Genomic DNA, 18,646 nt, shown 5'->3' with positions numbered 1-18,646 from the left:
TTCTTATTTTAGGTCTCCCGCGGATCTGGACAGCTTCCATAGGCTTCAATAGAGGCCTGCGGGAGCCGTCCCCGCGGGAGACCCGCACGAAAATGGAGCATGGTCCAGATTTTTTCATGCTCCATTTTTTTTTTTTTAAATCCCTTTTATTGACCATCCGCGGGTATTTATCTACCCCCGGGTGGTCAATGCATCCCTATGGGGTGTGGATCCGCGTGCGGGAGAAGAGTTAAAATCCGCAGCGGATTTTAATTCTTCTTTTGCCCGTGGACATGAGGCCTAAAAGTGCTATTTTTGTTCACAATGACTGCTGAATGATAAATATGGCACAACTTTCGATTGTCTAGCTTTTATACCAACCCCCTTATTACTGTAGTTGGCTTAGTTTATACAAAAATATGCACCAAAATTTGCACCAAATTTCGATGCACGATCCTGCATTTAGGCCACGCCCCCTTTGGGCAAAAAAGTATATGAAAGTGTTTAAAACACACGGTGAATGTGGTGCAAATAATTTAAGATGGTTTTCTGGTACAACTTCCACCAGAAAGCTAGAATTAATTAAGACTAAAGCTGCTTGTTGATTTTGCTGTGATTGCTATTATGTGGTGCTTCCCAGCTCCAGATCTTAGGAGAGAAGATGATTTCGATATACCCGAATCTTCTACTTCATTAAGTTCTGTGTTAATGGTGTTTTTATGTGACTGTTCTCAGTAAGAGAAACCACGTTATCTTGTAGATATGATACCTTTTAACGGCTTGCAAAAATACATGGTTATAGCGAGCTTTCGAACCAATGCAGGATTCTGCTTCAGGCTTAAGTGAAATAGATCCGAAGAGGCATGAATATTATACTTATGACAAGGCACAGACATGGATGTGCATAATTTACACTTAATAGAATACTGCAACAGAAATACAAACCTCTTTAAATGGTCCACTGATAAAGATGTAAAGGTTTTCTAGTGTTAGGGGGTCACCAGGCCAGCAGTGTTATCAATGCTATAGATTTCTCATACTTCCCAGTCACACATGAACCCTCGTGAAGAATTTTTAGCCCTCTACTGAAAGTCTCAAAGGTTGTTATAAATTTATATCCCCAAATTCTTCTTTGGCTTTGTGACTTGAAATAGCCTTTCAGTATCATAACTTTCATATCTTCTATGTTGTGTCTGTGACTAGAAAAGTGCTCAGCTACAGGGACTTCTGTCTTTCCTTGTTAACTTGTGTGGCGATGAGATCTCATCGTGGCGATGAGATCTCATCCTGGCTCTGTTTTTGTCCTGTTTCTCTAACATAAAGGCCCCCAACTGGACATTTACTGCCCTGGATCAGCTACACAACATCAGACGTGGAACATTTGAATGTCCCGGGATCTTATAGTCCCGTTGTGTGTTGGGGATTTATATCCTGTCTGCGGTCCGTACATGTCAGCAGGTCACCCAACAGGTGTTTAATAAGTGCATTAAAGTGATGTTCTCATCTTGGACATACGGATATGCAATAAATGTCTTATAGATGTGGATCCCCCACCCTCTGATACCTGCACTTATTACCCCCTACAACATGGAGCCCCCAACGCCATCCTCCTGCCTCACCTCTTCGCTTGCAGTGACATCCAGACATTGACAGGTGGACAAGTTTTACAGTAACCGCGGAGCATTGTGTTCTACGTTGTTGACGCAGCTCATTTTAAATAAATGGGAGTTGCGTAAACAGCGTAGCACATTGAGCTACTCTTTCCTGAACCTGCGGGGTCCTTAGATTGTTCGGGGTCTGCGTTTTCACTAACCATCTATTTGCAGACACCGTGAGGACTGCCCTTCATTGTTTACCAGCCCCAGCTCTGTACTGTTAGCAGCAGCCCAGCCAGATATTACATCGCAGTCCCAGTCACTTGAATGAAAGTGAAGCTGTAGTAGCTTCCAATGCATTCCTCTGTATATTGGGCTCTAGAGGGCGCCTGTGATCTTCAGTACATATTTCATAATTTAGTCTCTAGTCTGCAGAGTAGTTTCTAAAAACTTCAGCAATGAAATGGTTAGAAAAGCAACAATAGATATTTCTTATGTTTTTGTGATTTGACTAAATTACAGGCAAACTGTAATGAGCTCTTATGTAGTCCAACAGCATAAAGATCAGCGTAGAGCTGCTGTGGTTATACCTACCCTTTTTTTAAAGTGCTTTCTTGTTGGTTTTTATTAATATGTGAGCTCTAAAAGTAATATAATTGAAGAAAACAAACAAACCTTACCCACCTTTTCTAAAGAAGAAACGGTCCGTTCTCCTTGCTTTTGTGACAGTAAATACTTGTAGGGGCAAGAACAATCATTCATAAACTGGGATAAGCAATTGCACAACGCAAAAAAGTAAGAAAAAATGCTACATAATTACTTAAAGTATTCCCTAAAACTGACAGGGATGTGATCTCAGAAAATGGCTACTTGTACAAATCAAGTTTTTATGTTAAACATCTAGTTTGACATTTTTTTTTCTTTCACAACTTATATTTAAAAAATAAAAATCCTATAATTTTGAAGTTTTTCAACTCCATTCTAAAGCCTAATAGTCTAATACTTCCTGTTCTGTAGAGAAAACTTCTCAGCCACAGGATTACACTTAGGTGACCTCTATATAGATAATAATGAGATCCACCATTCACATTAGGTGATGGTCACCGCTGACCTCCTGTCTAATGCGTCTGCGACTCATGAGGCTGCTGTAAAGCCTATCTCTGCAGCAAAGATAAGATAGCCACCCCCCATAGTCATGTAATAGAAAGTGTTTCACTATCTAAGATTATGCAAAGAGAACCTGTCATGTCCTCAGGTCAGTGGGGTGGGCTATACAGTCAGCGGGTGCCAAATATAACGAGACTCTGTACAAGGTAGGAGGAGGAAGAGAAAAGAGGAAAAACTGCGATTGTCAGCAGGGCTTCGGCTGTAAAGCTACACAACTGGCCATACTGCTTCGCAGAATAGGTTATCAGTGGTTGCTTATTGGGGTCCGCCACTTGAGATCCCCACTGATTGTTCAGCCCTCTCACAGTGCAGCAGGCCGGACGTTGTCATAGGTCAGGGATGTCCTAGTCCTTTTCACCGAGGACCACATCAGCCTTATGGTTGCCTTCAAATGGCCAATTGTAATTGTAAGACTGTATAAATGTAACAACTCTTTAACAGTTAACCTGTGTAATGCCTTCTATGGTGCCCTGCATAGTAAGATTTGGTTGGGGTGGGGTGTAGGTAGCCCCCCCCCCAATTAAGTAGGTGCCCCTAGTAGTTAAGTAACTTCTCCCAGTTGATAGACACACCCCTATAAAGTAGCATGGGGGTATTAATTATATAGAAAACTCCTATGCTGCTCTACAGGTAAGTGCCCCCAGAAAGCCTGCTGCAGGCAATGTGTAAGTGTTAAATTACCAAATTATAGAGGTGCTGACGTACTCCATTTACTCTACTTGCCTGCTACTCCTTCCACAACCAGGGATGAAAAGATAATGGCGCCTGGCGTGTTGATAACACGCGCTGTGGCTCCACCTCTACATTGTCATGGAGGCGGGGCCTGCTGCACCACGGAGAGCAGACGAGTGGATGGGATGGGGGTTGGTCTTGGAAGAAGTGTAATAGGAAGCAGGGCTTCCATTGATTTCATTGGGAGTGAAGCTGGCTACTACACCTCCGGTTCTGGCCAACTATGATGACTGGCCCGTTGCACGGACGGTGAGCCGTATGATCAGCAGGGATCCTCAGCGGCTGACCCCTGCCATTAACTATTGGTGACTATACCTGAGGATCAGCTATTTAATTTCTGGAATCCACTTTAAATCTCGTGCTGATACAGTTGCAGTCAGGGGGTCCCCTGCCATCTGTAGTTAGTTTTTTTAACGTGATAATCTGCCGTACCAGCATGTGACTCCTTCAGCCAATCAAAGAGTTGATGTCAGGTGTGCAGCGATCCTCCTAGCGATTTAACTGGAGTGGTCATGGGCTGTTAAGGACGTGTATAGGAGCAGCAGGGATCTAAAGGGTGACCCTCTGGGGGGGTTTTCTTAAGCCCAGAAAACTTCTTTTAAATGTGTCTGCCGGACTGTAGGATATATCTGCTGTTCTTTCATTGCAGCTTCTTTCCCCAAAACCTCAATGATTTCTCTTCATTCTAATTGTTCCATTTGATAAAAATGCTGTGGAGCGCACAAAAGCAGATCCGCCGGTTAGAAAGACACCAGCGACTCTTTAACATCATCTCTCTTTGTGGAGAATAATCCTACATGGCAGGACGACGGCATCAATGAGACGCGAGTCCTTTTGACCTGACAGCTGAACATGCGGACTAATATTGCCCCGTACTCGTAGCGATGGTTTAATCGCCGGCTAAAGCAACAGAGACAGGTGATGAACATGTCGGTTTGCTCTCAGTTCTTGCTTTAGACTAATCAGCACCTGCGTTTTATTATCATATTCCCATTCAGGGCTTACATTTATCTTCTCTAGATGACGGAAAATGGCTTGCAGTCCAAATGACTTGCTAAGTAAACTTTAACCTAATGTTACTAAGAGACCTCTTCTTCTTTTTTTTCTGTAGAAGGGGAACAATGGCCGAAATATTTATTTTCAGTGTGCCATGAATTGTGAGGTTTTTCCCAGGCTTGCTACATGGGCGGAGGTATCATGTATAAAGTGCTGTTTACATACCTTACAGCGGGTCAACATGTTTCAGCTTTTGCAGTATTCCTTTGCTCATTGCCATGGAAACACATGGCATTATTGCTGAGAATTTGGTGGATCTTATCTATTTTTTTGAAGTTTAGATAATGTTTTTCTAAAGCTTGTTCCTGATACTTCAACTTTTTTTTTTTTAACTCTGTTTACTTGACCACAGAATATAGTAAAGAAGTCCTATAATGTATAGAGATGAGCGAGCATACTCGCTAAGGGCAATTGCTCAAGTGAGCATTGCCCTTAGCAAGTACCTGCCCGCTCGAGAGACAAGGTTCGGGCGCGGGGGAGCGGTGAGTAGTGGCTATCAGCAGGGGGGAGCGGGGGAAAGAGAGGGAGAGAGAGATCTCCCCGCTCTCCCCCACAACTGCCTGCGTGCCGCCGGCACCCGAACCTTGTCTCTCGAGCGGGCAGGTATTCGCTAAGGGCAATGCTCACTCGAGCAATTGCTCTTAGCGAGTATGCTCGCTCATCTCTAATAATGTTCAACGTAGTACTTATTATAGATAATAACAAGTAAAACCTAAAAACTCAAAGGAGACTTGCAAGGAGAAATTTAGAACAGGCCTGTTAGGATAGAAAATTAACGTGTGTTTTTTTTTTTTTTTTTTTTTTTTTTTCTTTTTTAAATGGTAAATATGGTAAGTTTTCAACAAACTTTTGCTTATGTGGTAACTAGTCGTGGTGCAGATCCTTTTATTTACCTAAAATGATTTTTGTGCTGAAAAATCCCTAACCATTAGGGTTCACCCTTCTAATTTGGTGTCCACTGTCTGTTATGTGAAGTGTGTCTCTAGTAACCTATACCGAAATTGATTTTTAGGGGGGGGGGGGGGACTTTGCTGTCACATGATGCCCCTAGAAGCCTATGGAAAGGTGGAGGGAGACTCCCACAGAGATGTGGCTGCAGCTTCTAGTTAGTGATTTACTGTCTCGTAGCTACTGTAATCACATCTACACTGCTCAATATTGCTGTATAATGTCCTCCATGCTGCTGTTAGTTATGAGGGTGTGTTGCAGAGAGATAAAGAAGAGATCCTGCTCTCCTATGTGTGCAGTGTATGGAGGCATCATAGCAACAGTCTACACCCACCAGTGTAGCAAGCAAGCTGACATTCTGCTCCCCTATGTGTGCAGTGTATGGAGACATCAGAGAAGCCATCTACACCTAACAGGGATAGAGGAGAAGAGATCCTGCTCTCCTATCTCTGAGCTGGTGAGTGTAGACTGCTGCTATGATGTCTTCATACACTGTACACATAGGGGAGCAGGATCTCTTCTCTATCTCTGAGCTGTTGGGTGTAGACTGCCGCTATGATGTCTCCATACAATACACACATAGGAGAGCAGGATCTCTTCTCTATCTCTGATCTGGTGGGTATAGACTGCTGCTATGATGTCTCCATACACTGCACACATAGGAGAGCAGGATCTCTTCTCTATCTCTGAGCTGGTGGGTGTAGACTGCTGCTATGATGTTTCCATACACTGCACACATAGGGGAGTGGGATCTCTTCTTCTCTATCTCTGAGCTGGTGGGTGTAGACTGCTGCTATGATGGCTCCATACGCTGCACACATAGGGGAGCAGGATCTCCTCTTCTCTATCTCTGAGCTGGTGGTTGTAGACTGCTGCTATGATGTCTCCATGCACTGCACACATAGGGGAGCAGGATCTCCTCTTCTCTATCTCTGAGCTGGTGGGTGTAGACTGCCGCTATGATGTCTCCATGCACTGCACACATAGGAGAGCAGGATCTCTTCTTCTCTGTCTCTAAGCTGGTGGATGTAGACTGCTGCTATGCTGTCTCCATACACTGCACACATAGGGGAGCAGGACCTCTTCTCTATCTCTGAGCTGGTGGTTGTAGACTGCTGCTATGCTGTCTCCATACACTGCACACATAGGGGAGCAGGACCTCTTCTCTATCTCTGAGCGGTGGTTGTAGACTGCTGTTATGATGTCTCCATACACTGCACACACAGATGAGTATGATATCCTGTGTGTGCAGTGTATGGAGACGACATAGCAGCAGTCTACACCCATTAGCTCAGAGAGAACAGAGAATTCGAGGAGACGCAGAGGGGACAACTGGTGAAAAAAGCAGGATACAAGTCCTGTAATGGCCAGATGTAATTTTGTTCCTCATGCGCACACAGCAGGTCATTCTAAAGTCACTTGCAAAGTGCGGGCATGCTTTAAGTCTGATGGTGAGAGGGGTCCGTTTTTTTTAAATTTTTCTAACCCATCTAACATTATAGCTGTGGGTTGCAGACCTCTACTAATGGCTGCTTGCAGGAAGTTCTGTCTCCTAATGATGTCGCAATCATGTAATTTCAAGGTTCATTTGGTGTACCACCGTGGCCTTCACTATTGATCAGCATTGGCCGGGGCTGGAGTGGAATAGTTTCACCATGATGCAATGGGGGTTGGGGGTAGACTATATAGAATAAACAAAAACAAACAAGTGTACATTTATCTAGATTTTATTTCTATTGATTTATGTTTTTTGCCTTTCTTGTATTCGTCCTGAATAGGACAAGGTGGCCTTTTTTAGAATTACGGTTCCTTTATCACTAAAGTAGTAGAAGTTTTCACCACCCTTGTATAATCTGAACATGTGTACCGGCATAGTGATACATCTCCGACCCTCAGCAAGCAGTAAGTAAAATCAATTGCAGGCAGGTGTCTATAATAGGGTTGTTAACCTCATCAAGGATTTCCGCTGACTTCAAAACTTCCCGTCTGAAGGTCGAGTGCTCCGATATGTAACTGAAGACAGTGTTAACAGTCTAATTTATGGAAGCCTGTCTGGGTTTAATTTGCTCTTTTTCTTTTGCTTCTGATCCCACTCAGACCTGAATCAACGTGATCTCCACCTTTTGTCTGTGCACCTCTGTTAGATGGAAGGATTTACTCTGCAGTATCTCTTCTCTTGTTACAGTGTAGATGGATCACACGTGAGATTCGGAAAAAGTTCTGGAATTTTTTTAAATTGCCGAATTCAGTGAAATTCTGGGCACCTGTAGAGGCTTATCTTAACCCCTAGGCGACATGACCTATATAGACCTCATGTGTACAGGGGAAGTATAAAGCAGGTTCAGGAGTCCAGGTCCAGGGGGTTATCACTTTTTTTCCTCTTTTTAATACAGCGATCAACGCTATCTAGGGCTCATTCTGTCGCCCATTGGAACCACACAAACGAAGTGCGATTTGCAACGCACGAATGGATTCCCATGGCAACTAGAGGCCGTTCAACTCGGCCTATTGGACCCTGCCTCTGGCAGACTGTAATAATCTGATGTCATAGGCATAGTAGAATGCACTACATAAGTAATGCAGTGTACTATCCTAGTCATCGAACAATCACATGAACTTCAAGTCACCTTAAGGGACTGAAGTGTGAAGTTCAATAAAGTTTTTAATACAAAGTAAAAAAATCCAGTTAAAGAAATGCTCATTTATTCCCGCCCAAAAAATTTTAAGGGTCTCCTTCACACGATTGAAGCGTACTTGTGTGTTTTTTGTGGAATAAAAGTTGCCTGTTTGCACGTGCAGCTGCGTTTTTCTATACTGTCTGTCATTTTAGCACGCAAGTCGTGTGCATTTGAGCGAGGGGAAAATTTAAAATGGCCAAATTCTTTAATGGCTGCCAGATGTGTCCTTTCCCTGCACAAATGCTCAGGAAAATTGTATTCAAAATTGTATCAGCATTCTGTGTTTTTTTTTTTCTGTGAGCAATTGCGCACGCAAATTATACGCTTGTGGACCAATCAATTGAAATCAGTATGTTCTATTTTCTGCGTATTGTGCGCTCAAATTTTGCGTGCGCAAATACACACTACATGGACAAATTACCCCCCAAATTTTAAAAAGACAATGGACCTAATGGGGGTTACCGCACTCGTAACAACTGCGGACAATGAAAATATTTTATTTATTGCGCATGGTGAACACCACAAAAATAACTTTCAAAAGTGATGCCAGAGTTCCTATTTTTCTTTTGTTTGCCTTCTAGAAAATGGAATAAAAAAACAATCCAAGTCACTCATACCCCAAACTGGTAGCACTAAAACTCTTCCCACAATAAACAAGACCTCATGTAGCTCCGTTGCTGGAAAAATACAAAATACTGTGGGTCTTCGAATGCGGTGACGCCGATTCAATTGTTTATCTTTAAAACAAGTTTTTATTGTGCAAAAGTAGTAAAAAAAAAAAAAAATTATATATATAAATTATTGTATTGCGGTAATCGTGCTGATCAAGAGAAGAAATTTATGCCTCAGGAAGGTTTTTAAGAGGATCTGAAAGCTTGCTGTAACATCATGTATTTTTGTTAGCTATTAAAAGGTATCATATCTAAAAGATTACTGGGTTTCTCTTACTGAGAACAATCACATTTTACTAAATGGTGAATGTAGTAAAAGCAATACCCAAAGACAATGGAATTTTTTTCTGTCCCTAACGCCCTCCACCCTCCCAAAAAACACGAAACCTGTTCTTAAAGTTATACAATACATTATATGTGCCCCAGAATACCGCCATTAAAAAATACAACTTGTCTCAAAACAAGCCCTCATACAGCTATGTCAACTAGATATGCCTCTTGCAATACAGCAATGACAATGGCTTGATCCTGGAGGCACAATATAGGCTTGTCACTAAGGGGTTAAAGAGATTTTCTGGGATTCTACTATTGACGACCTAATCCTTTATAGATTATCAAGCCGTTCGGCGGGGGTGTCTTTCATTTGGGACCCTCGGCAATCGGCACTTTGGACAGAAGCTGACAGCTCTGTACACGCGGCAGCGGCTTGGGCTGGCATCGCATTGACTTCGGTGGAAGCTGTACCTGTAGGTACCAACCCGGCCCCTGCTGCAGTGCATACAGAGCTGGTTCTGTCCCCACTGAGAGAAGGCCTAATATCAGCTTAACGCCATTATGGGAGCAGGATAATGGAATCCGCTGGCAGAAATGAGGCGGGCTAAACGGACCCGTTTGACTATAATGGGTGCATTCAGGTTTTGTCCTGTGTTTTACAGGATGCAGTAGTGCGGCCATGTTGTTGTCTCGTGTTTTTACAAAATTCAGTGCCAGAATGAAGCCAAACTAATTATTGCTGATATACCAGTAACCTTTACTGTATAGTATCTAGTTGAGTTCACCTTGGTGCCATCCCAAAGTTATGGTGGTGGTGGCCGTGGTGCGCACAGCTGCTCCATTCACCCTAATGGAGCCGCCAACAACAACTAAGCAATCCCCTGCAGCCCGGTGAAGTGAATAGAGCGCTGGTGGGCATGTGTAGCCGGTGCTCTCGATTTCAGGACACACCTGGGTCATTGTCTCAGGATCTCTGGTGGTCCTAGTGATCGGACCCCAATCCTGGAGATAAGTGGATAACTTGCTGAAATGGTAATAGGCCTTTAACCGAAAGAAATAAGTAAATGCAGAAAACTTCAGCCTGAAGGGAACTTGGAATGCTGTGCCCCCTTATAGTGGTCCGTAAGGCCACTGTTTGGGTTTTTTTTTGTTTTTTTTTTATTAATGTGGGGTCCAGTGTAATTATCTATAGCCTGTGATTGGGGGGGACTGACCACCTCTGATCAATATCACAGATGGCCAATCTCCAGCCACAAACTGCACAGTGATACCCACAATGTTGCTATCCGCTGCATTCTCTCTGGACAGACTATAGCGGTTTTATTATTTATTTATTTTTTAAAGGGGATGTATCGCCTAATTTGTTTACCCAGAAATTCAAACCGTTTCCATCTTCTCTTTATGTTCTAATTTGTAGTGTTTTTGTTGTTTGTACATGATTATGGTGGCGACCATCTTGCCTGAGCTGCAGTTAATAGCATTTCGAGAGATTCTTTATAGCAGCCTCATGGGATGTGGTAACAATGAACAGGGAGAGACCTATTGACTTTTATGGGAGAGTGCTGTGGACTTGCTCCGTTACATGAGCAGGGAGGGGGAGGAGGTGAGCTGTGACAATCACCCATAAACTTTGGTGAGACAGTGTTGTGAGCATACTCTCTGGCCTGTGCAGGGAATGGAGGAGGTGAGCTGTGACTATTGTGAATGATTGATCCTGTGTTATCTATGTGTAGGTGTCGCCTATCAGTGTAATCCTGTCTATGATAATAAGATGACCGATGAGAAGTTGTTTTTCTTCTACATAACAGGAAGTGTCACACTAGTAGGCCTAAATATGTTTAAATATAAAAACTTAATTCATTCAATAAGGCATCTTCTGATGACTCATTTCCTGTAAAGGGACACTCTAACCACAGAACAGCATCATAGACTTCTATATGACGGAACCCAATCTACCACATAAGTGAACGAACCATTCAGTTATATTAGTTATGACCTACATATTGCACAGTTTACACAAATGGATAAGAAAAAAGTCGTATGGGACTTGCAGTGTCGTTTCTGTCCACATGAGGGCTCTGTAGTCTTCAAAGACTGATGCACAAGTCCATTTGCTTGTAGCGGCGTTTAAAAGGGATTACCTCACCATACCTGTGCGATGCCCAATTCTTGGCACGATGCCACATCTTGGCAGCTCGCCAGTGTCTTCCATTCGCTTGATTGGAATCACAGATACAATTTGCTAATCCACTTTTTCAGCCTTGAGAATCAGAAATATAATCCATCTTTTAAAAATGGCGTTGCACAACGATGACGTTATCAGGGAAGCTGACTTTTCTTTCTTAGAATATTGGAGTCGGTGAAGTCTTGTATCTTATTTTCATATTCGTCATCTTAAAAGTCTGATGAAACCAGGACTGGGGAAGCCGTGTATGATAAACGAGTTTTCTGCTTAAAATCTCAATCCACTTTATTCATGCAGCTCATGTCCATATGTACATGTCACTGACGATAAGTAATGTGTTCATTGACTTTGGGATCTCGGCTTGGGAGCAGAATTTATACATGGAAGTGAACGGCGCTCCATGGGCGGCATTTAATTTGGTCATTCGTTTATTTGCGCTCGCTCATATGGTTGACTCGCTTATGGATGAGTGGTGGCTCATTCGCGGAGGCCGTTGTAGGGGTGAGCACGTTTTTGTGGCTGTAGACTATTTGATTCATAGAAAATCTTGATGTTTAACATAAATTAAATGATAACACTATATACATAATATTTTGTAACCCCCCCCCCCCCTTCCATCCACAGGGAATCAAAGCTCGGATATTGGAGACGGTAGTCATGCTTATTCTTTTGGCATTGCTCATTTTTGGCATCGTGTGGGTGGCATCTGCACTGATTGATAATAGCTCTGCAAGCATGGAGTCTTTGTATGGTAAGTTTCTTCCCACATACCTGTTCAGATTGTTTTATTCCAAGCGGTAACCGTATCAAGCAGGGCCTGTCTGATCTCTTAAGCTGTTTGCATCTTCTCTTAGAAGTCTCCATTGTCATTCCTCTGCTGTTCCTCCTGGAAACATAAGTTGCAATAAACCCTGCTGTGTGGAAAAACTAGTGTGGGCTCTAGAAAACTGTTGTCAGTCATTTTCTTTATCATGTGTGGTAAACACAGTATCTGATGTGGCCACTAGAGGGTACTAATCATGAGGCATCTGTGAGGGAAAAGGAGTGGGCATGCCACTCACTGACCATAAGTAATAGGCTGGGAGCTCCTGGGGTTCTGCTACCCCATCTGTGGGGGAAGTGACCCCTCTGTACTGCAGCCCAAGAATGGATAATGGACTGAGATTATGATGAGATGTTATGTGATGACAGTAGGCCTGTGAGTTAGGGACAAGTTTGGTGTATAGTTAGTGGCTGGATGGCCAGGGCTTGTTGGAGCCGGTTTGCAGTCAGTGTGGAGTGCTGCCAGTTTTATTCCAGCATCTTTTTTGTGTTGGACTAGAACTAGCGGGTGCCAGATAAAGCGTTCCGGTTGTCAAGTAATTTTCTGAGAGTAACTCCAACTCCCTTGTCTGTTGAAAATGGTGATCCCGAGTCATGACTAATTTCCTAATGTCACTCATGAATAATTAAAGGGGTTGTTTCAAGTTATAAAGTTATCTCCTATCCACAAGATGGGGTATAACTTTATGATCCGTGCTGGTCTGACCACTCGCACTTCACGGAGCCCAAGAACGGTGGTCCAGTTGGTCCCCAAGTGAATGGAGTGTAGGTCGCATAGGTGTGCCGCTGCTCTATTCACTTCATTAATGGCTCCGGAGACTGTCAAAGTGATTCAACTCCGGTGCTGTAATAAAAGTGAATTGAGCAGCGGCGTGCCTATCTTGCCTCTGCCCCATTCATTCAGGGAACAACTGGACCCCTGTTGTTGGGGTTGGTGCGGGTCCCAGTAGTCGGACCTCCAATGATCATAAAGTTATCCTGTGAATGAGGGAGAAATGTTGTTAGTGGAAAAAACAATTTAAAGGGAACCTGTGCTCCACTTTGAGTTCCGTAAACTAAGTTAAATTGCTCAAAGGTGAGTGGGGATGCTGGGGAGCTGTTTTATATGCTCGCCCATTCCTGAGCTGAGAAGTTGGCATGCACGCACAGTAGGACTCTTTTCAGACATCTTTGACTGCGCTCTGCCATAGAGATCCATGAGAGAGGTGTGCTGACGGCCTTCTGAAGAGTCCTGCTGTGTGCTGGCTCTCATTTCTTAGGGGCACAGTGCCTGGTGAGTATAAAAGGCAACTCCCCAGACTCTCCTGTCCCCCCACCTTTTGAGCCCCATAACTTAGTTTATGGAGCTCAAAGGTGCTGACAAGTTCCCTTTTAACTTTCAGGTTCGGCACAATTAAAAGTCCATGTTTCAGTGTAAGTAGTTAGATAAGTGGCTGCAGGCTAGTGGTATATATTTTATGGGGAGGTCTGTAGGATCAGGCAGGTCATTATTACCCTCTCTGCCCATTGGAAGTGGGTCTGACAGCGCCCATGGACATAATAGTGATGTTGGGGCTACGTAAATCTACTTTCTCTTTGAGGATGAAAATGTGATAACTCTGGACCGCTTTAGGAGCAAATGATAAGGGTCCCATTACTGACCCCCAGCATCACTCCAGCCATCTATTTTATATACTGCTGCATTAATCGGCTCAGTAAAATTTCCTTCTTAACTTATCAATTATGTATATCGTTTTTACCGGTAGCTCATTTTAAAGGATGCCATAGACAAAAAACAAAAACCAGCCATTAATTTAGGTATTACTGACGGTCATCTCCCAATGTTTCATTACATTACACTATCTTGTTTCTTAGTGACAGTGTAACGTGTCATTTATTTAATTGTTGCCTAATAGACCAGTCAAATCATACACAAAAAAGGGCTCGACCTTGCTAAAGGTCATCTAGCTCTAATTTTTTATTTATATGTTGTTAGGACCTAAGCCAATAGTAAGAAACCAAGTTTGCAGCTTTGAAAGACCTCCAAGTACGTAATACCCAATAAACTGCAACATTTGTTCACTTTTTGCTCAGTATATTTTCAAGTAGATTAAATTTGCTAAAATGTGAGCTGTCCCATAGCTCCGTAGGTCCAGTACTTTCTGAGATACAGCTCTTCAAAAATTGGGCATTTGTTCCAAAAAGTGAAACCTTTTCGTTTTAGTCATGTATCCTGTCAAATCTAGTGTGAAGTACTCCACCAACGAGGACGGTCATAGGTAATGAATCTGAAATACATTTATTTTGCTTGGAATGAGGTGCCTACCTTGAAATATAAAGTACTGAAATTTTTTGTGCTTCATTGTGACAATGAAACTTGCCAGATCTTAAAGGGGTTGTCCCGAGGCAGCAAGTGGGTCTATACACTTCTGTATGGCCATATTAATGCACTTTGTAATGTACATTGTGCATTAATTATGAGCCATACAGAAGTTATAAGAAGTTTTATACTTACCTGCTCCGTTGCTGGCGTCCTCGTCTCCATGGTGCCGACTAATTTTCGGCCTCCGATGGCCAAATTAGCCGCGCTTGCGCAGTCCGGGTCTTCTGTAGTCTTCTATGGAGCCGCTCGTGCCAGAGAGCGGCTCCGTGTAGCTCCGCCCCGTCACGTGCCGATTCCAGCCAATCAGGAGGCTGGAATCGGCAGTGGACCGCACAGAAGAGCTGCGGTCCACGAAGACAGAGGATCCCGGCGGCCATCTTCAGCGGTAAGTATTGAAGTCACCGGAGCGCGGGGATTAAGGTAAGCGCTCCGGTAAGCTTCCTTTACTTCCCTGAATCGGGGTTGTCTCGCGCCGAACGGGGGGGGGGTTGAAAAAAAAAAAAACCCGTTTCGGCGCGGGACATCTCCTTTAAGAGCCAAATCCCAAACTGCAATGTATAAACTGGAAGGCAATGGTCCCACATCAAATCAAAGCTGTGGGTTCAATATTTTCGAATGTCTACTCTCATGAAGCTATTCATCCAGGCAGAGCGAATGGGTGAATGGAAGCTTCACCTGGACACTGTCCATAAAATGCTGCCATTCTTTCATTACGCCAGTCACTTGTTCTACGCAAAGAGCGCACATCTATACCTGAAGATATGATGGCTTTAGAACAGCAAATGGATCCAACGGAGTTTGAGATGTTCACAAAAAGAAGTTTCACAGTGCGCCGATCTAATAAGTTTTGGTTCGGCCTGTGGGACAGATTTGACTATCGAGCAGAAGCTGATGAGGTTGATGAAAAGCTGCAGTGGATTGACACAGGGTGAGGAATCTAAAGCAGTGTGTTCGCATGGTGGACCATGGGAATGGTGTTTATGGTGAGCATATGCGAGGAAGTGGAATGTTTGGCACCTCTCCTGTCCTACTGCTGAACAACATGTTGATATGACGCCTTTTTGAATCATTCAAGATAGTGCCAATGTTCAAAAACTGAAAGACAGGTTCATTCTTCACCATCCATTTCCCATTACTGATTAGTTGCTTTCCATCAGTAGTGGAATTGTAGGAGTTCGAGACATAAATTGCCACATGGCCCAAGAACTGGGAACCAAAGGAGTGATGAAAATTGTTGGTAACACATTTGGTAAAGTAACCTTCAAGCAGAAGGACAAATTGGTGGCCAAATTGGAATCCATCGCCAACTCCGTTAAAGTGGCAAGCGAGATTAGTCATTGATCCACTTAACAATTTTCCAGAGGGTGTGCATAACAAAGAAATTGGACGAGGAATTAAAAAAATCATTTTGGGTATCTATAAGCCCCATTCCTAATGTCTTTGTTCAATCAGCAGGGGATGCGAAACGGAACCAAGTCCAGTCTCTACTCTGCTTCTACTGCACTCGCCAGCCACACGCCAGTTGACACCAATACACAAGTAGTTGTGGATGGTGGATACCTTTTTAACACAAGGTTGTCTGGCACAGGAAAAATTCTGTTACACCATTGTCTCCATTCTATTGCTATGTAAAAAAAAAACAAAAACACTTTGGCAGCAATGTCTCGATTGTTTGTTTGTGATGGATACCCCGAGGAGGCCGCCAAGAAAAACCCCAAAAGTGTTGAACGACTGCGACGCTGTGCTGCTAGCTTCTGCAGTGACATACTTTTTGAGGAATCCACAATCATTCAACTATCTCAGGAAAAACTATTGGCCAATGAAAACAACAAGAGGCGCCTCATCACACTTCTTCGTGATACATTCGAGCAGCCGGGCGTAGAAGTCAAAGTAGCTGAATCAGGACATGATTGACATGGCACTATCCAAAAGTCCAATATTTGACTGTGTGATCATAGCAGGAGAAGATGTGGACCTCCTCGTCATCATTGTCAATGGTTTGGGCTCAGGCGCAACAAACCTCTACCTACAGAAGAGTAGCAGAGGTGAAGCCGGCTCCGACAACGATGAGCAAGACTACCCTAGGTTTACTGAACAACGCGAGGAGCCTTCACCTGCGCAAGAGAAAGATTTCTCAAAGCCAGGGCCTTCAAAAAAGATGAAATTATAATTGGATAGATATATATTTTTCTATTTAAATATTCATTATCTATTTTACACCTTTTTTCTTGAAATTACATTACATTACTACGTGAACTATTTTTCATTGATTTTTTTCCCCCCCCCAAAATCAATTTATACAGGTTTTTGGTTATATGCCTTTTGTGAGAGAACCATTGGCCATATCGGTGCCCGTCGGAGCGCAAATTAAAACAAAATAAGTGTATTACAAATTCATTAATTATTAGAGATGAGCGAGCACCAAAATGCTCGGGTGCTCGTTACTCGAGTCGAACTTTCAGTGATGCTCGCGAGTTCGTTTCGAGTAACGAACCCCATTGAAGTCAATGGGCGACTCGAGCATTTTTGTATATCGCCGATGCTCGCTAAGGTTTTCATTTGTGAAAACCTGGGAAATTCAAGAAAGTGGGAACCAAACAGAAACGGATAGGGCAGGCGAGGGGCAACATGTTGGGCTGCATCTCAAGTTCCCAGGTCCCACTATTAAGCCACAATAGTGGCAAGAGTGAGACCCCCCCAATCAGATTGGTCCCTGCGCTGAGCCAATGAGAGGCAGCAGTCACTCACCCATTCATGAATGGGTGTGTGAGTGAGATCTGCCTCTGATTGGTCAGGCTGTGACCAATTAGAGGCAGCTCATTCAGCAGACGGGGATTTTAAATCCCCGACTGCTGAATACTACTCACAGCTGTTCAGAGCAGTTCAGGAGGACTGCCGCCGGCCGCGCTGAACTCCGTCTGCCGGGACCAGGTGAGTATTTTTATTTTTTTATTTTTACACATTTCTGGATGAATTGCAGGAAAGGGCTTATATATTTAAGCCCTTCCCAACAATTCATCCCGCGATCGCCGGGAGCCCATTGCTTTCAATGGAGCCGGCTGTATTGCCGGCTCCATTGAATTCAATGGTCAGTGCTTGTTTAATCGAGACGAGTACCGCGTGGTGCTCGTCTCGAGTAACGAGCATCTCGAGCACCCTAATACTCGAACAAGCATCAAGCTCGGACGAGTATGCTCGCTCATCTCTATTAACTATGACTTTCCTTGTTGGATGACTATTTTTGACTATATTTTGACAAGATACATACGGTAACTAAAACAAAAATGTTTCGCTTTTTGGAACAAATGCTCAATTTTTGAAGAGCTGTATCTTGGAAAGTACTGGATGTATGGAGCTATAGGACGGCTCAAATTTTAGAAAATTGAATCTACTTGACTACAAATAAACTGTATACATATATAACTTTTTCTGTCAGAAGCATACTTTAGAAGATATTGAGCAAAAAGTGAAAATTTCGCTGTTTGTCGGGTCATTCAAAGCTGCAAACTTGGTTTCTTACTATTGGCTCAGGCCCTAACAACATATATAAAAAAAAAACAATTACAACTAGATGACCTTTTGCAAGGTTGGATGTATAAATTGACTGGTCTATAAACACTGAATGGCCACGTCATTCGCGCCCCCCCAACCCCCCTCCTCATCTACTAGTGCTTTTTGGACATCCTTTGGCCTTCAGAACCACAACAATGGCATCCATCCACGGGTAGGAAGCATACCCTGGTCCTCTCATTACACCAATACTCCTCTTCCACTAGCTGAAAGGAAGGGGTCATCGATTTCATGCTGCTTGCACAAGATTCTGACCTCCCATCAGCACAGAGCAACAGAAATCTGGATTCATCAGACCTGGTGATATTTTTCTGCTGCTCAGGGATACCATTTTTGCACCTTTTTTTTTTTGCCTATTTGTTTCTCTTCAGGCACAGTGGCGCTGGTGGTCTGCTGTTCTAGCCCATCTGTGCTAAGAAAGTACTGTTTTTGCAATCTTCATGTTGGAGCACCAGCATTGTATTCGTCTGCTCTTAACTTTGCTGTGCATGTTGGTCAGGAACCATTTATAACCTCCCCTTCTGATCCCTTTCTGTAACCGGTTGTTTTTGTCCAGACTGAAACTGACCCACAGAAAATTTGTCGCATAAACAAGTCTCTAATAAAGT

At 43.3% G+C, this 18,646-nt stretch overlaps 1 protein-coding gene across 1 annotated transcript in view; it reads left to right on the top strand.

Annotated features, from left to right (window-relative positions):
- Nucleotides 1–18,646, top strand: part of LMBR1 (limb development membrane protein 1) — a 133,602-nt gene that overhangs the window by 66,367 nt on the left and 48,589 nt on the right. Inside the window, exon 6 of the mRNA XM_066584983.1 lies at nucleotides 11,909–12,035. Within this exon, the coding sequence (XP_066441080.1) occupies nucleotides 11,909–12,035 (127 nt within the window). The remainder of the gene's footprint in view (nucleotides 1–11,908; nucleotides 12,036–18,646) is intronic.

This window comes from Eleutherodactylus coqui, chromosome 12, assembly GCF_035609145.1.
Source record: "Eleutherodactylus coqui strain aEleCoq1 chromosome 12, aEleCoq1.hap1, whole genome shotgun sequence".
In the NCBI taxonomy this organism is placed as follows: domain Eukaryota; kingdom Metazoa; phylum Chordata; class Amphibia; order Anura; family Eleutherodactylidae; genus Eleutherodactylus; species Eleutherodactylus coqui.
Note: the sequence above shows the minus strand (reverse complement) of the source record. Positions and strands in the feature narration are given on the sequence as shown.